At 30.6% G+C, this 24,415-nt stretch overlaps 1 protein-coding gene across 1 annotated transcript in view; it reads left to right on the top strand.

Annotated features, from left to right (window-relative positions):
- Positions 1-24,415, top strand: part of LOC118188020 (protein Spindly-like) — a 55,647-nt gene that overhangs the window by 5,486 nt on the left and 25,746 nt on the right. The window contains exons 3-6 of the mRNA XM_035358353.2: positions 5,289-5,471; positions 9,430-9,615; positions 16,098-16,247; positions 19,057-19,266. Of these exons, the coding sequence (XP_035214244.1) occupies positions 5,289-5,471; positions 9,430-9,615; positions 16,098-16,247; positions 19,057-19,266 (729 nt within the window). The remainder of the gene's footprint in view (positions 1-5,288; positions 5,472-9,429; positions 9,616-16,097; positions 16,248-19,056; positions 19,267-24,415) is intronic.

The raw sequence follows: 24,415 nt of genomic DNA, 5'->3' as shown, positions 1-24,415 counted from the left end.
AGATTGTAAGATAGAGTGTGTTTTGCCTCTCAAAGCCACAATATTAAATTGCTCGCTAAGATTTATAGTCTTTGGCCTTACATTATAATTGCCAATATTAATCACCACATCAGTGAAGTTTGAGCCAGTTTTGTGTTAAGTTTTATCTGTTTGTGAATTTATTTGTGTCTAGCTTACTTGAATTTAAAATTATATTTGATTGTCATTTTAAGTTATCTCACCATAAGTCCTGGCTGAGCTTACAAGGAGTGTTGTCTGTTCCTCATAGTTTTAAATAAAAAGATCTTTTATATGCTTCTAAAGGCTCAGTTGTTATTTTAGACTTAGCAATAATTCATTTAACATCTACCAACATTTTGGACACTATAAGATCATTGCAAAGCATATCAAACTTACTTTTGCTGACTTTGGAGAGTATTCATGAACTTTTTGCCAACTTTGGAAAGAAATTCTCGTTTGGGTTTCTTAACATCAATTTCAACAATGCATCCAGTGCCACATATTTTTATGCATTTTTAGTTTTCCATACAATACATTCACAAGTCACAGTTTTTTTTTTTTTTTTTTTTGCTATTGTTCTTTCCATGTTCTCAGTGATCTGCTTCAAAATTAAGGAGCAAGCTTGTTATTGTGCATGACCTTAGCACCAGAATTCTGAAATGAGAAGAAAAAATAACACTTGATGCCTTTAAGCGAACCAACCATATTACATTTTATGTGCACAGAAACTAATCTGAAGATTTTTTTCAAAACAATTAAAACTGCAGTATGCAGTTGATTGCTATTCTAAAACTCTGAAATTTCTGTAGGAGGATTGTAATCTGCAGTCGTACTCTTGAAAATGTCTGGAGAAATGGAGAGCCTTTTGGAGGGGGAGGAGATGCTGCACTCATACTTGTTTTGTCATACAAATATTTTTTGTCGACGTAAATTGCAACAAAAGTATTTTTTGGGAGCATGATGAAATTATGCCTCCTCAATACTTTTTCAAGGTATTTCAGTGGGGAGGTGTGGATAATTAAAAAGCATCCCTAATTTTTATATATTAAATTTTAAATTTGTAAATAATTATATACTAAAAGGTGTTTGACAATGAGCATTGAACTCAAAAGTCTGAATTTAAAAAGTATATGAATGAAGTAATGAAATGCTTCAGACTGTGTTATCTTCATTTAACTATGGTGTTATGATTGCCTTTTTGGTTACGCTATTCACTAAGATTTGATTTGAGATTTTTAGATATACAGTCAAAAGTCATTAATTCGGACACCCATAATCCGGACCTCAAAGCTACAACCTTTCTGCGCATGCGTCGCATTGACGCATGAACATAGGCGTTTACGCGTGCGCATAAGATCTTTGCGGCTGCGAATATGCGTGTGCGCATAATACGTTTACGCATGCGCGTTTAATGTAAGCTAAGCTAAAATTATCTAATTCAGTTAATGTTGCAGATTACATTGTTCCTTAATCTTCGAATTGGATACGCCTTATTATTTTTTACAGACTGTTAGAGCAATTTTATAAAAGTAAGCTTGAACTTTCAATTATGTCAAATAGAATTTCCGATATATATTTACTAATATGTAAAGGATCTACAAAGCGAAAGTATGTTTCGAAATCCAAAATCTGTTTATCAATTTCACGCTGCTCTGCGGCGGGGGGTGGGAGGACGCCGCGTTGATCTGTCAGCACTATCCTTATCTTCAGGGCAGATGTTTTTATTTTATTTGGCTTATAATTCTTTACTAAATGTAGTATTTTATCTCGATGTACTCCGTCTTTGATATGATTTAAATCAAGTTCTTCGTCAATATAATTCGCTTCCGATAGTGAAGAAAGTGACACAGAGGTTATTGAAAACGAAAAAATTTCGATTGACAAATTAGTCGGTATTCTCGACACAGCAATTATAGGACTTGATCAGCAGAACTTTGTAACTAAACAAGAAATCATGTCTGTTTAATAGAATTAAAGAGAAAGTATTATCACATGAAACGAAGCAACTTAAACAACTTACATTGAAAGAAATGTTTAATAAAGTAAACAAATAAATATTAAGTTTTTTCTTTTTGTAAATTTTGATACCCTTTAGATCATAATTGTTCTTTATTTCCTAAATTTCAGTTTCATATTTTTAATTTTGTAATTTCTGCATGCCATCTTACCATATTTAAACTGATGATCTATAATCCGGAATCGCCGAAGTCCCGACGAGTCCGGATTAACGGCTTTTGAATGTATTTATTAAATGTACATTTTTTAAATTAAGAAGTTATACAGTACAAAGTCAGTAACTCGAACTCTTCGGGATTTCGGCGATTCCGAATTAAGGGTTTTCCGGATTATAGATCATCAATTTAAATCTGGTAAGACGGCATGGAAAAATTATACAATTAAAAATATGAAACCATAATTTATAAAATAAAAAGCAATTATGATCTAAAGGGTATCAAAATTTACAAAAAAAAAAAAAAAGCTTAATATTTATTTGTTTACTTTAGTAAACATTTCTTTCAATGTAAGTTGTTTAAGTTGCTTCGTTTTTTGTGCTAATGCTTCCCCTTTAATTCTATAAACAGACATGATTTCTTTTTCAGTTACAAAGTTCCACTGTTCAAGTCCTGTAATCGCCGTGTCGAGAATACCAACTTCGAAATACCGACTTGCGAAATACCGACTTGAGAATACCGACTTGCGAAATTTGTTCATTTTCAATAATATTCTCTATTACTTTCTTCACCATTGGAAGTGCGCATGGGTAAACGCTTTACTGGCTTTACGCGCATGCGTAGCGGACACGGGCATCAGACGTGCATGCGTAAGTTTGTGGCTTTGAGGTCCGGATTAGAGACTTTTGTACTGTATTTTAATTTTTGAGTTTGAAACCACGATTCCTGTTACCTTAAATAGCTTATTTAGTACTTTGATTGAAATTTAAAAGGCTGGGAATAAAGACTTAATGATACTTTCTCTATAGAAAGTATTTGTCAAAAATATATTACCATTGCTATGTTATGTGTATTACTATTATAATGTTATGTAGTCCAGTTTTCTAAACTATGAGAACTGGGTTACAAAGAACTGTACTTAAGTATTAAAACAACCACCTCGGTGCAAATTTGTTGATATTTTTGTGGAAAAGAAAAGTATGATGACATAAATCGTAATTCACTTACTTGTTAAGTTACTTATTGAGTGCAAAATGGCAATTTTGACTACTCTTGAGGGGAAAAAAAAAAATATATTTATCATACCTCAGCAAACATTATCAACATATATACAAAATAAAACACTCTTTAGTAATTCAAAATATAAATTTTAATTATTAAACAGTATTCTGTTCTGTATATGGAGAAACCAATGTATACAACGATCTGTTTTTGCTAAAAGAAAAAAGAAATGGAGAATTGCACAAACTCAGTGTGATCATGATCTCCCAAACAGTTAAACATTGAATTATTCGAACACATATAAAACTGCCAACCTAGTTTGACTGAAGAATTCGTACGTGTATAATGGCTAGAGTTTGGCAGATTCTGAAACTCTTGTGACTTCTACTAAGGTACTATGTTAATATATAAGTATTCAAATAACATACATGCCCGGAAGTTGGATTTATATGTTAATTTGGATTTCATATAAAAATGCCAAAAACAATAATGGTGGTATAATGATTATGATAATAATAATAATAATAATAACATAGTTATTATTAATGGCTCATTTGCAACAGCAGTTGCATATTGTTATGATAATCCTTTTACTGTAAAAATAAATTACAAGAAAACTGTACTTTTTCCTGGTAGTACTTTCTAATTATCTGCATCTCTGTCCTAAAGCCACAAAAAATATTGAGGAGGCAACACACCCTGTTGTCAAAAAATATTTGTATGGGATAACCCAGGTATGCATGCAGCATCCCTCCCAGACAGCTTCCCACATCTGTGGATATTTATGCCAATGTGATTTCAAATCACGATCCCTTCTGTGGGAATGTTGATATTTTAACATAGCAATGGACCGCACACTACAGTTATCATCTTCAACGAAATCTCAGACGTTGCTTTCTGTTCTAAAGCCACAAAAACTAATATGTATGGGATAACCCAGGTAGGCATGCAGCATCCCTTCCAGACAACTTCCCACATCTGTGGATATTTTTGTGACTGCAGATTATGGTCCCTCCTGTGAGAATGTTAGTATTTTAACATAGTGATGGATTTCGTACTGCAGTTTTGTCATCTTCAGTGAAATCTCGGACTTTGCTTTCTGTCCAAAAGCCACAAAAATACAGTATGTAATTGGATAACCCAGGTAGGCATGCAGCATCCCTCCCAGACAGCTTCCCACATCTGTAGATATTTTTGCCATTCTGACTGCAGATTGTGGTCTGGTATTTTAAGACAGCAATGGACTGCAAACTGCAGTTTTTGTCATCTTCAGCGAAATTTTGGACTTTGCTTTCTGCATACAAAGATCATAATATGACTTACTGAAAGGTCCTTTTGTGGCTCTTCCTTCTCATTTTAGGATTTTGGTCCTGAGATTGTGTGTGATATCAAGTGTATGCAATCTTCTGATTTTTTTAAGGCAGAAATAGATTGCTGTGAACATGAGAAGAACAAGAGTGCAGAAAACTGATAAGTGTGCATGTCTTGTATGGAAAGAGAAGAATATGAAAAAGTAGGACACTGAATGCATTGTTAAAAGACACTGAAATAAATATTTCTCTCCAGAGTCACCTACAAGTTGCAAATGTTCTCCAAAGTTGGCAACGAATTCCTGAATTTTTGGTGTGTGTGTGTGTGGGGGGGGGAAGCAAGATAATTAGGAAATAGCATTTTTAATAATAAAAATATTTAACAGTATCATGTTATTAGATCCACACTTTATTTTTTCTGGATAAACTATTTTGAAGAAAGAAAATACTTTAAAGGGAGAATAGAAGAATAAGCAGGAAAATATATTTATGGTATATGTTGAAAGAGATGGTATTAGAGGGTCTAAAGTAAGTACTGATGAACCAGGGTTTTATTTCACTGCTTGATGACAATTTGATTTGATTCCATTGGAAGAAATTCAGGACTTCCATTGGAAGAAATTCAGGTTTTTGAGTTCTGTGGAAGAAACTAGTTCTCAGATTTTTAATTTAATTATTAAATAACCTTGTGGACAGCCCTAAGAGCCCAATCATAAATATTAAAGAGTAGAAATTGGATCATTTGTAACCTGCAGACTAACAGCATTTGTCTGAAAACTATTTTAAATAAATTTTGCTTTTTTAGATTTTGGAGCAAGAAAGACATTCATTGCAAATAGATTTGGATGCTCAAATCCACACTGCAAAGTGTCAGGCTGCTGAGTTAGAAAGTCAGAGAGAAAAATATGATAATTTATATGAAGAAGTTTCATTATTGCGGAAAGAAAATTCAGTGCTTCAACAAAAAGTTGAAAGTCTTACAAAAGAGGTAAAGGATTGGTTTTGATTCTGATAGTTTATTCTATTTTTTATGTCCTCTATATTGTGTTATTAAGATGTTTATAATCTATGAGGGCTGGCAATTATTACCATTGTAGGAGGCATCATAATTTATTATTCAGGTGGTTTAACTAATTGCCAGTTTTCATAGGTGTTGCTGCCATTTAATATGAAAATGAGCTTTTATACAATTAATAATAAATACTTTACTTTTAATTATCTTTTTAATTAAAATATCATATTTCTTAATTATTTCACAGCAGTTGAGTGGTCAGTTGCACATATAAAAAGTGCAATTCTTGATAAAAAAGCTGAATGAGTGGAAGAAATTTCCTCCAAAATTATAAAAAACAATCATGTACTTGTTTTCTGCAGTGGCCTTTGTGAGAATGTTGATTTGGCACATTTCTGATTTCGCTAGAAACAAAAGGTTGCAGATTTCCATTTTTTAAGAATTACCATAGTACAAAGTCTGAAATTTGGACCTCTAGATCACCAACAACCTTTTCCTTTTTTTTTTAATGCTTTATGCTACCAAATTCGATATTTTTTCATAATAAAACATGTGAAGAGTTCAGATTCTTAATTTCACTTTTGCACTGATGCCAACCTGGCAAGTAATTATCTATTATTTTTTGCTTTTATCATTGCATAACTATCAACACACTGGAGCTTGACAAATGACTCGCATAACAATAGCAATGTCTAAACAATTTCTCTTTTTTTTTTTAAATATTAGTAATTGAATATCAAAGAGCATGGTAACCATTTATGTTGATTTTACACTTGGCGATATTTACTGACTTCAGCTGACTTTTCTTTGAAGTTTTGAATGTGTTAACAAGAAGAAATTTAACAGAGATTTTTTCCATACTCAAAATAGATTTTGTAAATGATACTCATAGGTCAAAATATTACATTTAGGGCTCTTTGAATTGAGAATAAATGATCTGGGATTCAGATAAGCCCAGGATTAGTACCATAGCTAGTGCAGGTGGAAGAATTTATGAGAGACACAATTTTTAGAATTAAATGAAGCACCAAACAACAGAATTTTAAGGAAAGGCAAAATTTTTGGAATTTAAGGAGGCACTTGGTGACAGAATTGCTCCAGACCAAAAATTGTCTAATGCTGACCCTTGATAAGTCTTAAGTATATGTGGGAATTTATTTATTTAGGTCTCAGATAAGGCTTAAGCATTTGAGAGAAATAATCCTGAATTTAATAATAACTAATATAATTCAAGCTTAACATCATTAGCATGTGATTGAAGCAAGACAGAATTCAATGGAACATGTCTTTAGCCTGCAGTATCATGATAGATCACCAATACAATTATGAAACTGTAATGCATTATAACTTTTTTAAAGAACCTTGTGGAAACAAAAAATGCTTTTTCAATAATAGTATAATGTGCTGGAAAATTTAATGATTTACTTTTATGGAAATGTCAGATCAATATCATATCATTTATCTTGATATTTTATGAAGTTATTTTTATGAAATATAAATTTAATGTTAAAATAATTGTGTGGGGGAAATTTTTATGTTCTGAATGCTTTAAAAATAGTTTTTTCTTTAATTAAATATTTAGATTTTCTGTTTTGAATCTTAACGTGTGTTCTATATTTGTTATGAATTATTGTTTCGTAAACGAAATTTTTCAGAAATGAATATTTCATTTTATCAAGAGTATGATTATCAGTATATGCAGTGCTTAACTCACTTCAAAATATTAATCATATAAGCACTAGTTAATCAGGGTAAATATGATGGGTAAAGTACAGTGTTGAAATGCCTGGCATAGGAGTAATGGTAGCAGTACAATAAAATACTTCTCTCAATGCCTGGTGTAGGCCATGAGCCACAAAATGCAAAATTTAATTTTTATAAATATGAATGTTTTTGTATTGTATTTTGAAGCATCAGGGCATTATTCATTTTGTGACCTTTCAACATGGCTTTCTGATGGAACAGTTTGTAATTTTTAAAGCAATTACTTACTCAGTTTCTTTGAAGCCATGTACAAAAAAAGTTTTAAAGTTACAGCATATTATATATATATTTTGCTTTGGTACTATTCCGTTTTGAGGACCGTAAAAAAATTGCAGCAAAAATGTATGCGCAAAAGCGCCAAATCTAGTGTACGTGCTGGTTTCAGATTGTGTAAGTTTATATAGTTCTATATTTCTTAAGATGCCATTGAAATACTAGTTTAATTTTTAAATTCTTTTTTGATATCCTATGGATTTCACAATTTGGGAATTGCCTATGACGAAAAGTCTGCAATAGAATTTTGGGTAAAGTGCAGAATCACCCACTACTTGACGCGTTTTTAAGAATTGAACATACTCGGTATCCATGTACACATTGATCTATTTTCACTTAAAAAAGAAAAATCCCAAAATTACACAAAAAAATGGCACTGCACACACCCTTGACTTTATCTATGTACACATCGACTTATTTTCACTTAAAAAGTAAATGAAAATTGACAAAAATGCAATTGTTTTTAACCCTTGTAAAAAGCGGGCAAACAAATAAGTGGGCGATTCTGCACTTTACTGAGAATTTTTTCAAAGAAAAGAAATCGTTCATTATAGAAAATTATGTTTGGACAACCAACGAGATGAAATTATGCTTTAGCGATAACTCGGTAGCGAAATAGCGATACAGGCATCCATTCAGTTATGTTTAGCAATTTTTATATAAATTTTAATAATGATCTGAAATAGTTATTTACTCTTATCCTTCCATTCAGTCATCTTTCGCCTTTTTTATATAAATTATAATAATAAAAGAGTATTATATGAAATTAACCTTTCATCTAAATTAAAACATCAATCTTAGTTATTTATCCTTTCTTGCGTTAGGGTTGCCGCAGTTATTTTTAGCAGCACTGGCATCAACAATAGTTTGGCGATTTTTTATGGCCCTCAAAACCGAGTAGTACCTTTGCTTTTTTAAATGTTATGAAATAAAATAAATGAATGGAAAATAATGAGAAAAAAAAATTAAAAAAAGATTCGACCTTGGTGCTTATCTCTTGAGACAATTTTTGTGTTGGCTACCAAAATTTAAAAAAAAAGTAGCAGGGGATGTTTATAGTCTTTTTAATCTAAAATAATCTTTACAGTCTTAAACTTTTATTTATATTTAAAAGATTTAATTAGAATCTAATCTTTCATTAAAAAAATTACTAGTCTTTATAAACTTACTCTTATAATCTTTATGGTCATTTTAATCTGAAATGTTTTCAGATTTTGTGGTGTTATGAATTTTTTGCATCTTTTTATATACACGATTGTTTTAATAGCCTTTTAAAATTGGCATAATAAATTTGTGTAATTATCTATTAATTTAAACTGCAAAATTTCCTTAGATTCTTTCAGTGAATAATTTTTAAAATAATAAAATAATTTTTAATGGTGACAGTATAAATCTTCTTAAAAATATATTTGACAGTTATAAGGGTAAAATATAAATGTTTCAGAAAACTATATTCTTAATTTAATGTTAACTAATCAAAATGTTGTAGAGAGTTTTATTTTTAAATTATTATTAAAAAAAAAATGCCAGACACTTGCAATTTAAACTTCGTAGGGAATGGCCAAAACTGATTGGTCTTTTAATCATCTCTCATCACTGAGAATGTTGCCCAAGTGATGGTTGAGTTACACCCAGGAGATAACACCACAACTGCAATGAGCTAAAAAACTGTAATTATTTTACTTTATGTGTAGACTTTTGTGTTTGTCTTACTGTTGAAAAAATTAAAAGTATCTGCGAGGAAATCTTAAAAAGATTTCTTAATGCATTTCAAGGTGTTTAACTAAAGAAACATCATTAGTCATCAGGTGCTTGTTATAAACAAACTAAGCTATATTTTCAGATTTTTCAAAATTTATTTTCTTTCTTGTCTTAATCATGATTCATTTCTAATTAGTGTAATGAATTTAAAAATACTGAAGAAGCTATGCAGCTGGAGAACAGCATTCTTAAGAAGAGAATTGAAATGCAAGGAGAGCAAGTTAAAGAATATCAAAATCACCTTGAAGTATCTTTATATGAAAGCTCTAGTCATGACTTATCTCAAGTGCAGGCTGATTTGAATTCCTACATTATTAAAAATGTAAGTAAGGTTTTTTGTCCCTTCTGTTTAATTCATTTCATCATGTTTTCTGAAAATTAATGTGTATATGTCACTTCACGGAACTATTTGGCCTAACCTCATTTGCCAGTTTGGCATCATCATTCTTACTTGAGTAAAAGACAAAACACCTTTGTATTTATTAATTATTGTTCATTGAACATGAGTTGGTTTGTTCCCTTAAAAAGTCGACTAATTTCCGATCAATATCGATAATTACTTGCTTTTAATTTAATTTCTTTTTCAAAGTTTGAAATTTTGTTATTCATGATTTAATTCAAGTCCCCGTAAAACATTTTTAATAATTTACATTCAAGTTACTTTAAAACACAATTTTCAGAATTAAACTTCCTACATACGAATTCACTCTTTTTTGATACTTCTACTAAATTTATATTATGAGATAATATAATCAATATTTCTTTAGTAAATAAATTATTCTTATACATAGATATTTTAGGTCTACAACTAAGTACAATTTAGAATTTAGAAAAACTAAATTCTGTAATTACTTGCATGTTCCTTTCCACTTTTTTTTATTCATGTTCTCTCTTGAAAATTGAGAAAAGCAATTTATATAGTGTGTACAGTTTCTTAGAAGAAGGATCAAAAGAGCTTGTATAAAAATGCCAGTAGGCCCTCAATTCTCTAATGACTTGAATAATGCTTTATATTAAAATGACTAAAGGACACACCTACATCCTTTTTCAATGTTTAACCTTAGTTTTCAATCCCCAGTGATCTGTCTTGAATAATTTTTTGATGAGTTAATATTGATGTTAATATATCCAGTGCATGGCAAGAACTAAACTATTTTTGACTGCTCAATGTTGATGTTAACTCATCAAGCACACAGAGAACTAAAGTTTGTTGACTACTCGATGATCTTTCTCTCAGATTGTTTTTGATTAATCTCATTTTTCGAAAACATTATGGGTAAACTGAATGCATCTGCAGTAGCTTAAAATTGAAATGTCAGTTTATTTTTATTTTCTTAGTTACATATTCATATTTTTAAACATAATCTTTTTTTAATGTTTAATATTTCTTATGATCTCAACTGGTATCAAGGTTACAATAATTTTTTTAATAGTTCAGAATGGAAAAATATAAAACATGAGAGCCAAAACATTTAAAATAAAATTGAGTTAAAAATTAAAATTAAAATTGAGTAAACATTTAAAATAAAATTCATTTTTGAGTGTGTCTTTTTTCTAAATAATAATGTACATTAATTATTTTTGAAATACTACCACCTAGAGCTATATGTTCAAGCTACACACACTTTTTCTCTTCACCTTTCTGAGTTATGTTGACCTATATACTGATGTTACTGCTAATGCTAGGTGTGATAACTAAAGTAACCATAAGTAATAACTAAAACAATAATGGCAGTAGGCAACTAATCCCTTAAACCTCATTCATCTCATAATATTTTAAAACTAACATAAACAATTTGCAGAATGCAATTCATAAAATTTTATGGATTATATTATTGTAATCTTAAAATTCATGGTTACAAATATATACTGGTTATCATTAATTTAGAAACAATCACAAAAATTATGATAAATCAAAAAGTTACACATATAATTTAATGAAACTGACCTTAAGTACACAACATATAGTAAGGTATAAAATAACATGAAAAGAAATTACCGGACAATTATAGTGTTAGGAAGACAAATAGAAATTTGCATATGTCTAAAACAAACAAATCTAATGTGTCAGTTTGGTGTAGGAAAATTACCTTCATTATAGGAATATGATCTCCTCTAGAAGCAATACAACACATACAGCAATGTGCAATGTTGTCAATTATGCAGTCCTTCAGTTCTGTAGGAAGTGAGAGCCGTTGTTCTTGCAAAGCAGTTACAAGGGTTTGAAGAGGAGGATTGAGAGAAGCTATTCGTCTTCCTAAAGCATCCCAAACATGATAAGATTCAGGACTGCTGATAGAAATGGCCACCCCATGTGCTGAACTGTTTGCTGCTCAAGATAGTCTTCCATTATGCAAACCATGCACGATATAGCATTGTTATCCTGTAGCAGGAAATTCTGACTTTGAATCCTTGTTGCTTATGTATGCAATTATGCATTATGCTCAAGCATAATTGCATACATAAGCATCAAGGATGTCATTTCTATAGACCTACACGTTCATGGTCCCATGTCGAAAGACATGGAGGTCTGTGTATCCATCCAAAGAAATACCACTTCAAACACAGACACTGCCTTCTCTGTATGCATCTCTTTCATGAATGTTTGAAGGATGATAATGGGTACCAAATCAAATAACATCTACTATCGCTTTGGAGGCTAAATCTGGACTTGTCTGTAAAGAGAACAGCCCTCCATTGATCACCTGTCCAGTGGACAAGTTGATGTGCCTACTTTAAACATTGCCTTCTATGATGTGACGTGAGTGGCATGGAAATGGCTGGTCACCTCATGGGCAGACCTCCTTCGTGAAGCCTTCTATGCATGGTTAAAATTGACACCAACCTTCCAGTGGCTGCAGCATTGAGAACCTGACTTGAGTCAGAGTTGATGTTCTATTTCTTTGTGTGCATAACAAGAAAGGTCATCAGCGCTTGTCGTAGCAGTTGGCCATCTTTGGCTTAACTTCCTGGATGCCGAATCTGATTAGAAATTGTTAATTGTTGCCAAAGTGTACGAACCACAGGAGGACTCTCATTTAACCATCTAGCCACTTCTGTCTGACTTTGTCTTGTCTCTAGTCTCCCAATAGTTTTCTATTGCAGTTCTTTGGGCACATGATGCCTTGAGATCATTGTTACAAATTGGCTATCCCAGATTTCTTATCTCAGTATCACATCGAAATTTGCAGGCTTGCTCTGAAATATGCAGTTTTATGTTCCTCTCAGATGACATATTTCAATTACAGTGCCACTAATTTGCATACTGCACTTTTGCTCAGCAATTCATATCTGTCAACATATTGAAATTTTATACGGATTGGCTTATTTTTGAACAAGTTATTGCTATTTTTGTGCTTTTTTCTTAATTTTTGGAAACCAATGTATGTATGAATGTCTAATTTTTTTTTTTTTTTTTTCAATTGTTAGTCATAAGGGAGTTATCAGTTCGGCCAGAACTTAACATTCTGATATTAAGGAAAAGCACTGTTTTAGATTTAGTCACAGTAAAAATAAATTTTTTTTTGCTTTTCATTAAGTGCATTTCATTGATGGGCAGTCATTGCTATAAATGTTGGTGTGAAAAGCAATATGAAATAATAATAGCAACTCCGCTGACACATTCAAGGTGCATCGCTTCTCGAAAATACAACCTTAAACGAATATATAAGAAAAATGCTCATGAATTTCATGGAGCTAATAATTCCATCAAACTGATTTTGAGCTTGCAATCCTTTCTTGTCTCGACATTAGCATTGCCTGCAGTGTTGTTTCAGAGCTACATAAACTAAAACCTAATTTAATCTTGTATTTATTTGTTTTATTTATTGTTATTATGTCTTTCATAATGAAAAGGAGATTTTCCTAAAGAGTTTAAAGGGCAATTGTTGCCGACTCTTAAAAGTCCATCTAGGCTCCTTGATCAAATCTTGTACAAAAACATATCTGTATCAAAACATGATTAGACATTCTAGGATGGTTCATGATGTAAGTTTGCTATCTATATCAGTTCCACACATTTTAGCTGATAAGTTAAAGTTAAGCTAGCTGATAAGTTTGATCAAATAAGAATGCATCAGAAAATCCATGTAGTTGGATAACACTGTCCGTTGTAAGTATGACACATCTCGGAATTTCACAATTATTCATTTGACTGAATGTCTCTTGAAATTTAAACCAATCATCTGAGATATGCTGGGGAACAACTGAATCCCAGTCGCCTTTAACTAAACATAGTTTTTGATAGAATATTTTAATCAATATAGTGCAAGGAGATAAGAGACCTAAAGGATCGAAAATGCGAGCAGATTCTGCCAATATGCATCTCTTTGTTATAGGTGCGTTGATATGCAGTGCAGCTTTAAAACTGAAGGTATCAGTAGTTGAATTCCAAAAAAGTCCTAAGACTTTCGAACTCGAATTAGGAGATGTTTCAAAATCAGAATTCAATGAACAATGTTCCTTAAATTCAGTTAAGAATTCTACAGAATTTGAATTCCACTTCCTCAAATCAAAACTATGTGCATGTAAAATTGAAGATATTTTCTTGCAGACAGATACTGCATCATCAACTGTATTTGCATCCGACAATAAGTCGTCCATATACATATCCTCTTCCAATATACGAGATACGTCTGATTACTCTTTAGAATCTAAAGCTACCTGCTTCAGACATCGAGTTGTTAAAAATGAAGCAGAGGAAAGACCATACGTAACTGTTTTCAACTTGTACGTATGCATTTCATCACTGGAATTGTATCGCTAAAGTATCAATTGATAATTCTGATCTTCAGGGGCTACCATCACCTGACGATACATCTTCTCCACATCAGCTGTGAAAACAATTTTAGGAAATCGAAAATTAATCAAAATCTCAAAAATATCTCTTTGTAATTTCGGACCTACCCCTAAAAGAGAATTCAATGATATACCGTTTTCAGATTTACAGGATTCATCAAAAACTACTCTTAATTTTGTCGTTGTGCAAGAAGGTTTAATGACCGCATGATATAAATGCGTTAAATTTAAGAATAGTCTTTGACCACTAGTCCACATTTTTTTGTTTGAATTTGATTGTTCTTGTTTAATTACATCACCCCAAACTTTAATTGATTTGGTTAGCATAAGAACATACCTTTAAGTTCTTTTTAAATAAGAGGCGTATTTAAACCTTTGTCTGACTTTGTAGTTACTTTGAGACATAGCGATAATTTGCTTCACGCCTATTGGGAGTTTTTGAACTATTTAACCTTTACCAGATCAAGTAAACCCTCATAGGTACATTGTGGAGAGGTTGACAAGTTAGGAGATAAAGCATGCAGAAACTAATGAGAACATTGGTTTGCATATTGAGAGAAATATCTAATTCTTAGTAAAGAGGCTTAAAGAGAAGGAAATCGATATAAATTAGCCAAAATGTCTGGCCAGGCTTCAAATTAAAAAGAAGCATAAATATTTTGTCGAGTGTTGTTGCTATAAAACATAAATGTTTTGTAGCTTTAAATGTATAATTATCCTAATATCATTGAAGAATCAATGACATAAATTGCATGCATTTTAAAGTGCGAAATTTTATTAGATTGGGATTTTAATAGGGACTTTTAACAGTATTGTTAAAAAATAGGTAAAATTTAATAGTGGTCATGTAAATCCATAATGACTAAGGTTATCTAACTGTCTAATTTAATTTAGAACTAACTTACCCTAAAAAATTATCTGTGCATATTAAAGTGAGTTATTGCCTTTCATTATTTCTTAGCGTGGTACAAAGTAAAACACAAAAATGTAAAACTTCATGTAAAACTTATTCTTCGTATGTAGTGAGATCTAAAGTAATACAAAGCAGATTAGTGTCACCTCTGGTGCTTTAGTGGCTTATTGGAACCTTAAAATATATTAACTGGATTACATTCCCTGGAACTCTACATGGAGCTATGACACTAACTGCAACAGACAGAGCCTAACTAACTTTAAAAACTAGTTAACCGTGCCCACATCAGGCCTTTCAGTTTTGTTCTGGTCTGCAGGTCTCTCTTTAGACAAGGAGCAGTGGTGACAACAGCCAGTCTTTTGTTATAAATCATTCTTGTTATGATTTTACTTCTCATTTTAACCTATGATGCTTGACATAAAATCTACCTGGCTATTTACTAAACCTCTAGATTGAGCAAGTAATGTGACATAAAAAAATCCAACATGAAACCATAACTATTAAATAAAATGTCACTTATCTTCTTTCAAATATGCTGAACTATTATAAGTGTAAAATATTTAATGCTCTTTGATAAATTTTATAAAGTATATTTTATATTCAAACTTACTAATAATTATGTTATTATGTTTAATAATAATGCATCCTACTTGGGGATCTATTTTATTTTTTGGATGGTATTACAAAAGTAAAGTTTAGGTATAGATAATATTTTAATTGAATTTATTAATTTGCTATTTGCTAATAGGTCCTTAATTTTTTCATTAATGGTCCTTAAAAGTACTTAATTTCCATGTGCAGAAATGTGTACCAACCCTGTTAATATGGAAGTTAGTTGATTAATTCAAAAAATGACTTAACATTATATGACTAACTTATTTGCCAAATTTAGCAAAACCAGTTAGAGCTACAAGTTGATCAATTAAATTTAAGATTAGTAGATTTGAAAATATGTTATCTATTAATATTGGGGGCTGTTGTATTAAAAAATTAAGATTTTATTATTTTTAAGTATGTTCTAAATATATTTTAAGTTTATTTAATATAATATACCATCTATAATTTGCTATGCATTTAAAATTTTTGTTTTCTAGAATGAACTGGCTGATGCTTTGATTAGACAACAGTATGAGTTGGATGAGGCAAAAATGTCGGAAAATAGATTAAGACAAATAGTAAAAGAATTAGAGGAGAATATTTGTCAGAGAGATAAAGAGCTTTCAGATTACTCTTCTGAAGTAAAAGTAAGTGGAAAAAAGTTCTAAATATTTTCAAACTCATTTTTTTTTATTTATTTAAATTCTATCATATTCATGAACTGAAAAATATCCAAGTAAAATTATAGTTGATTTGAATTTGCATTTTTTTTTTTTTTTCCATTTAATTTTTTTTCAGTGTAAACATAGATATGTTTACATACATTCTTTTGTAATATTCTTTAATTAATAAATATATTTATGTGCTTTTTTATATATAAATCACTTTGTTGTGTCAGTTATTTATACTGAATTGCAGCAGTAGTGAGATTAATGATAAGCTGCACCTCTTGCAAAGAATGGATTATTCTGTTATCCGTAAGAATGCATCATGTTTTTGTTTCAGTAGAAGAATGCCCATAGATTTAATTTCTTCTTAATTATTAACATTAATTAATTCTTAATCATATTTTATGTGTCAATAATTGTCAACATAAATCAAGTGTTGTTGATATAATTTATATACTTTTTCATCTTCTGAGTTTCAAAGTAAAATGGATCTCCCCCTACCCAAATAAAAGTTTTATTTTACATTCTACTTGATGATAATTTACCACATTTTGCGCAGGTAGTACCATATTGAAATTAATCCTTCCTAAATGAAAATTATGAATTGATATTTTCGTAAATCATCTGAGCATTTATATAAAACATATTAATGCATTATTATAAAACACATTAAAATGAAATTCTGTTGTATGAAAGAGGTTGATGAATAATCAGTAATCCTAATTTTGAAAGCAATAGGAAATATTTTTATATAAGAAAATTTATAAAGAAAATTATACTTCAAAGGTATATTGTTTAAATATTAATGTACTAGGGGATGAAACAGAAACTAGTTGGAGCATTGATTTGTTTACTGATATAAATAAGAAAAGATGCTAAAGAGAAGAATGATGTAAATTAGCTTAAATATCTGGAAAAATCTTCAAATTAAAAAGATGCTTATATATTTTGTTGTGAGTTGTTGTGATAGAATATATATGTTTTGTGGTTTTTTTAAGTGTAATTATCTTAATATCGTTTTAGTAACAATATAATAAATTACATGTGTAATTATATTAAATATTAGATTATGTTTATTAATAATGTATCCTACTTTCAGATTTATTTTATTCTTAGAATGAAAGTGAAGTTTGAGTGATTGATAATTGCTTTATTTAAACTTTCTCTGCTAACAGTTCCTTAATTTTTTTCATTAATGATCCTTAAAGGTCCTTAAAAGTCCTTAAAATCCATGTGCAAAAAATGTGTACGAACCTTGAAACCAGTTAAGTCTGTGTGATCTGGAAAAGTTAAGTAAATGGAGTAAAAATTTTAAAAAAATTGAAGAAACAGTGTATGAGTATTGTGTTAGAAATAAATTGGTTCAAAAACAATATGAAAGGCAAGTAATACAGGGATACACAAATTTTAATAGTGATACACATGGCTATCATATTGTTAGCTGTAAAGATGTATTTTATAACTTTTAGTGATGGAATTATTCACAGCAAAACATCTGTTTGCTTACTACAAAAGTGGAAGCAGTACTGAACTAAACGGATTTGTAATCACAATAAATAACTAGGAGGGGAAAGACAAATTTTAATACAGGAAGCATATACAAATAAGATTAAAGAACATCTGAAAGGAAACAGGAACTGAGAGTCACAACAGAGTAGTATATTTGCCATGACAGAATGGTCAAACAGAAAGACTCTTGATATGATGGAAAGTAATTAACAGACAGAAGTACAGAAGAATGCTGTTTCTATTGCTTGTATTTGAGATATTTGCTACTTGACTGAAGAACTGGAAAGAACTTATTAATTTTCTAGATACAAATATACTGATATCACAATCAATTGATAAAATCCTTAAGAGCTTTAGAAGAATCAAAAATTAGTTTAAGCCATGATTTTATGTTTTAGTAGCACATCTTGTTTCCTGATTCCAAAGCAGAATGGGAAGAAATGCAATAAAAAAAGGCAGGAAAAGGCCTGTACTAAAGGCTATGTAATCTACATTCCAGCTATGAAAAAGATTAATCGAATTAGCTTTAAAATAAGCTTTACCTTTGACGTTTAAAACAAAAAAAGTAGAGGATTATCTTATCAAGCAAATACAAATGCAATGAATTTTTCCCGAGAACACATCTAAAGAATTGACCACATATGATGAAAGCAAAATATGTATAATTTATATAAACAAATATTTGTTATGAAATTTACAACAATATGTATGTTATTTTAATGTGCTATGCTTAAAGTAAATTTAAAATATTCAATTTTAGGTAACAGAAAGAGAAATGACCTAATTTCTAATTATTAATTTTTTTAAATTTAAGTTCACCTGCTAGTGATGTAAAATCGTATAATAAAACTTTGATGTAATTCTTATGATTATCACAAAACACAGTGAGCAAAATCCTCTTTTGAGTGCAGAGAGTCAACACATGCCAGTATTTTATTTGAAAATAATATCTATATAAGGTTGAATGCTGCTTAATTTTAAAATTCAAAGTTTCAAAAGCCATAGGAAGCTCTAAGTTTTTCAGTTTGCACCTGCGAACATCTATGGTTGTATATGGATCTTGTTTTTGTTGATTAGCTATTAGAACATTTTACAGAGATGATACTGAGTAAGTAATTGTTATTTAACAATTTAAAAAATTTTCAGCTTTGTATAGGTTTATGTCGCATTCATAATATCAATCTTATGTAATCTAAGGTGTACTTAACCTCTTAACTGTTTAATGATTTTGGAGTAAAATTTTTCCTATTTTTGGAGTAAATATTTTATATGTTTACAGAAAGCTAGAGATGAAGTAGCTGAATTACAAGCAGAAATTGAGCTGCTAAAATTTGAGCAAGTTGATGTGAACCGTCGTGGGAATTCAGTTTTCGCAGAATTGGATGACAGAAGAAAACTGGTTGAGAAGAATTACAAGCTACTTGACCACAAATATCGTAATATGTTAAAAACGTATGATGATAATAGGCGAGAACTTTCAAATTGTAGGGTAACTGAAACTTGTATATTATTTCTGTACGTGGTTAATTTTTGTATATTTTTTTGTTTGTTTGTTGCAAATTATATAACTTGTAGTTATTTTAAAGGAACAGAAATTTGTTCACTGCTTAGAAGTTTTAATTCTGTTGTAAATAATCATCTTATTATTACTTTAATTTCATAAATTATAATGAAGTACTGTATCATGCCAAAATTTCTAATTAGTACAAAATAATGAGAAGCATATTTTTTGTTTGTTTGTGGCTTATCCCACACGATTGACAGCAACATATAATCAGGTCTCTGATATCAAATCAAGCCCATAAAATTCATTGTAGCAAGGTCTGGATAGTGCCTGTCGGCAAGAACCTTAACCCCTTAACTGCCGCGGGCGTATATATACACCCTTCCAAACTACTATCATTTGCTTTGCGCTGCTACCCGTAAAATTATTCGCAAAGCTCTGGAATGAAACACCACAATGACCTTGACGAAGGAGGATACTATTTCAGAGAAATGTGGGAGAAATTGGAGAGAGGGGTGTGTCTAAAGCGGTGAAAGTAATGACTGCGCAGTATTGGCTGTTATTGGTTGAGTAAAGCGTATTTTTTTTTCTGTATCCTCCGTTTTCGTTTACTTTTTGTAGTAGCTTCCAGGAATAAAGAAAGATATAATGTATGTTTCAAACCCATTTATCTTTTTTGAATTATTTTTTGATGAACTGCTCATGCTTCATATTGATACTGAAACTAACCGTTTTGTAGGCGAGTATATGAACCAACACCTTGCAAATGAAAAATCAAGAACAAAATCGTAGCATTCAACCAGTTCAGAAGAAATATATGTTTTTTTAGGCACACTGATTTCACAAGGTATAACACCGAAACCTGATATTACACTTTACTGGTCTAAATGTGAATTGATCGAAACTCCATTTTAGGGATCTTTTTTATTATAAAAACATCATTTTTATTATACTTTTACTCAAAACTTAATCTTTTTATTATACTTTTACTCAAAACATTAAATTTTGTGCATTCATTTTTTCTTTTATTCTTTGTGACAGTTTTTAGATAGTAAATCTTGCATTTATTTTTCCCTTAATACATTGCATAACTATGCGCATCTGTGTGAAAAACCGTGGCACTGGGAAATGAATCTTGTACGTTTTCCGCAGCAGTTAAGGGGTTAATCACCATATAGGTGACAGTACGACCTTGCTCGATTCTGCCCCCAATTTTGAAAGAGAGCACCCCGCGGGACCAGTCCGGGGATCTCCCCCTCTTTCCCTACCACGAATCTCTCAAGAAGACTTTTGGCTTGCCATATATTTCCCCATGCTACAATGACACTACATTTACAAACATACCAGCTAGGATCGCACAACTAGGATAGTGGTTAGCGATGCTGACTGCCATACTGAAGTGCCCAGGTTCGAATACCAGAGAAGGTATGAGAAGCATATTAAACAGTAATAAATTATAAGAAGCAAGAAACATTAATTTTTTTTAATAAAAATGAAAAATTTATATGTTATTTATTTTAGTCTTATATATATATAAATATATCTAAAGAAATTTGGTTAGTTATCGTGTAAAAAGCAATACTAAATCATTATCTTTTATAACTTTGCTTATTTCTAGTATATGTAATTTTAATGCAATGATTGCCATAGCAAAATCTGGTAAAACACTCTGTCAGGCCTTTCTCTGATTCTAGTGTTTTCTTGTTTCATTTATCTTAAAATTCATTTCAGTACCTAGTTTTACTTCTACATAAATAATAATTACTCAAAAGTTACTACAGCAATATATATATATTTAAAACATATAACATTTTATGAAAAAAAAAACCTTTCCAGAAGCTTTCCTTTCCAGAAAAAACCAGTAATACTTATCAACTTTCCGAGTCCTTAGAAATAATTTTAACTATATAATTCGCTGTGTTTCTGAAACACTGGTCACTTGCATGGCTTTGAACAATATAAAAACTTTTGAATCACATTTGATGTACCCATCTCCAGAAAATAAGCCCATTGTGAATCATTTGTGATACATATCGTAGTCAAGCAGTTAATGTAAATTAATTAGATGCTTATATTTTTATATCCATAGACACAATACAGAGTGATATAATTCTTATTATTAACTAATGTAGTTAAAGTTTTCAGGTGATATTCTTGATGTTCTAAGATCTCTCTAAGGTACTCTTGTCTTCAGACTTTTAAGTTAAATCCTGGGATTCCACAACTCAAAATAAAACTTCAAAGAGAAGATTATAAAACACTGACACTAGTTGAATAGTGTTTATCAACTAAAAAACATAAAGATAATTTAGTTATTTTTGAAAATTAATCAGAAGCTTCGTGTGTGGGCTGTTGTTGTCCGTAAGGGGACGTCGGCGGTGATATGGATGAAAATAACTCCATCAATTGCTCAGTCGCTGTGTATGCAGAATAGATTCATGTTTACTGCAGAGTTTGTATGACTGCGAGTATCTAAAGGCAAGCTCACTTGCTTGTTTTCCTTCTTTTGTGTCTCTGGTGGGGGGGGTAGGTGTGTTTGTATGCATGTGCTATCGCTGCCAACAATGTCTCATGCTGGAGACTTTACATTTTTTTTGAATGCCCTTAGTATTAGAAATGATTTTGGTATTTTAAATATTTGTACTGTGATATTTTTTAATTAAATTATTACTAATGAACTATGAAGATGTTTCCTTTTAGAACTAACATTAATGGAGATACTTACTTTTCATTACTTTTTATAATTAGTCAAATTAGTTTTTAAATATTTCTGTTAACTAAGAATAAAGCTGTATTCCTTGCTATTACTTCTAGTTTTTTTTTAATATATTCTGTGCAACGTTTTTGATGTTTTTTTATAAATTATTCATTTTAACTAATCCAGATTTTGAAAAGAAAACAACAGTGGTCAGTGTTGATGACAGTAAATGACGCTACTGACACTGAACAGCAGTCATCAATAGTAAATGATCCATGGGTATTTCCATCAGCTCCATCGTCCGGATATTTATTTGGCAATAAAGAAATCCGAAAGTATAATGGCAGTTAGTTAGCATTTGGCTTTGCTTAAACTAGACAGGATATGAAGATGAGACCAGTGGACTGTATGTTGAGTGTGACAAAAATCATTGTGAACACAAGCTTAAATCCTTCTAAATTAAAAAGGCACATAGGATATCATCTCATCCATATTTTTGCAATAAAAACATCGATTTTGAATGTAAACATAACAAACTAATTTTTTTTTTAAATGTTTTCAAAATACATATATTACAACAATCAAACTTCTCTTGAGGCTTCTTTTCATATTAGTTATCAAACTGCTGTGGAAGATGAGGCATATACGATTGACAAAAGGTTAATAAAGGCGCATATTTATTATGTAATAGCTTGCAAATTTGGCAGCAAATATCTTACAGAAATTGATAACTTGCCATTTTCTGATACTACTGTTGTGCAACAAATTGATACAGTGGCACATTTTTTGAAGATTTACTATTTCATTCAAAATCTTCTCCCTGCCAATATTGTAGTTGGTTGGCTGTTACTTGTTTGGCTATTTTTGTAGTCTTGGTCCATTGTGTTTTGAGTTCTACAGTCCAAGAAGATATTCTGCTATGGAAATATCTCCCCCCCCCCCAAAAAAAAAAACTACAGCTAAAGAAATATTTGATCTTATTAATAATTATATGAATGAATAGGAATCACATTGAGATTTATGTTTGCATATTTGTACAGATAGAGCAAAATTGTTATTAGGTTCCAATTAAGGATTTATATCACAAATAATTTCAATTGCACCACACATTTAGCATACTCATTGCTGTTTTCATCATTCATAATAAATAATTCAGACAGGAAAATATAACCATTCCCTTGCTGGTACTTGAACCACAGATCTTCCAACTGCCTGTTGGATATGTCAACCACTTACATCACGAGAGCATGCATAGGGAAATCTGATCATTCTTTACATTCTGCATACTTAAAGAGTGACTGGGAAAAGTTATTGGCTCGTTTTGACCAAATCTAACATTTTAGTTCGGGTGCTACCCTTTGTGACAATCAATGTGAATCAATGGGCTTTTGTTGGCCTAAATCAACAGATGCTAATTTTATAAGTTATTTGTCATAATTTTATGTACTATATGACTTAAGGTTTTTTTACTAGTACAACATACCAGCAGTCCATAGCAAATGAACTTTGCTTGCTAATCAGAGAACCTACTGCTAGCAGACCAGTTTCTCGTGTTACTACTGCTACCAATTGAAAATTATTAAGAAAATGGATAATATTTTTAAAAAATCAATATATGCATAATCAGTTGTATAATTTACAATAATGTCTTGCCTTGGAGTTCAGGTTCTCTAAATTTAAAAAAAAAAAAAAAAAAAAAAAAAAGGAAAATAATGTATTGTAACAAATGAATATCGTCGGCAAGAAAATACTCAGTTCAACGCATGTGAGCTGCAGAAGTGAGATGTGGTTGTTTGAACTCACGCTCTGAACTTAAAAAAGCTATTTAATGTAATTCCTTTTACAGTTTTTATCGTTTTCCTGTTTGTTGTTGTGAAGTGTTAATAAAACATCATTCAAAATTATCTCCTAACTTATTGATTTTGATTTTTAAGCACTAATACAAAAGAAAATTGGTGCCCAAATCGTGGCAGTAGTATAGAGTTGCAGAAAGCATTGAATTTATTATTTCAGGATACTTCATATAGATATTGTGATAGTCATTTTGTTGTCTTATATCAAAGGAATGAATCTTCTTACCCCAGAGATGCATTGCTAACATCTACTCCAATGTGTATAATTAAGATAAGTAATCTTGACTTAAAACTATTGAATAATATTTGATTATTTGAAGCATTAGAATTTTAATTGTTACTAATTTTTGACAAATGTGTGAACTGTGTGTAATATGAACCAGTAGTATTTATTACCAATTATTACAAAGTTGACTTCTTTTATATGATCCCAAGTGCTTAAAACTATTGAATAATATTTGATTATTTGAAGCATTAGAATTTTAATTGATATTAATTTTTGACAAATGTGTGAACTCTGTGTAATATGAACCAGTAGTATTTATTACCAATTATTACAAAGTTGACTTCTTTTATATGATCC

This window comes from Stegodyphus dumicola, chromosome 8, assembly GCF_044657685.1.
Source record: "Stegodyphus dumicola isolate Sdum_Otavi_A_Nest chromosome 8, ASM4465768v1".
NCBI lineage: Eukaryota > Metazoa > Arthropoda > Arachnida > Araneae > Eresidae > Stegodyphus > Stegodyphus dumicola.
The sequence above is the reverse complement of the archived record's forward strand: the minus strand, read 5'-3'. Positions and strand labels throughout refer to the sequence as shown.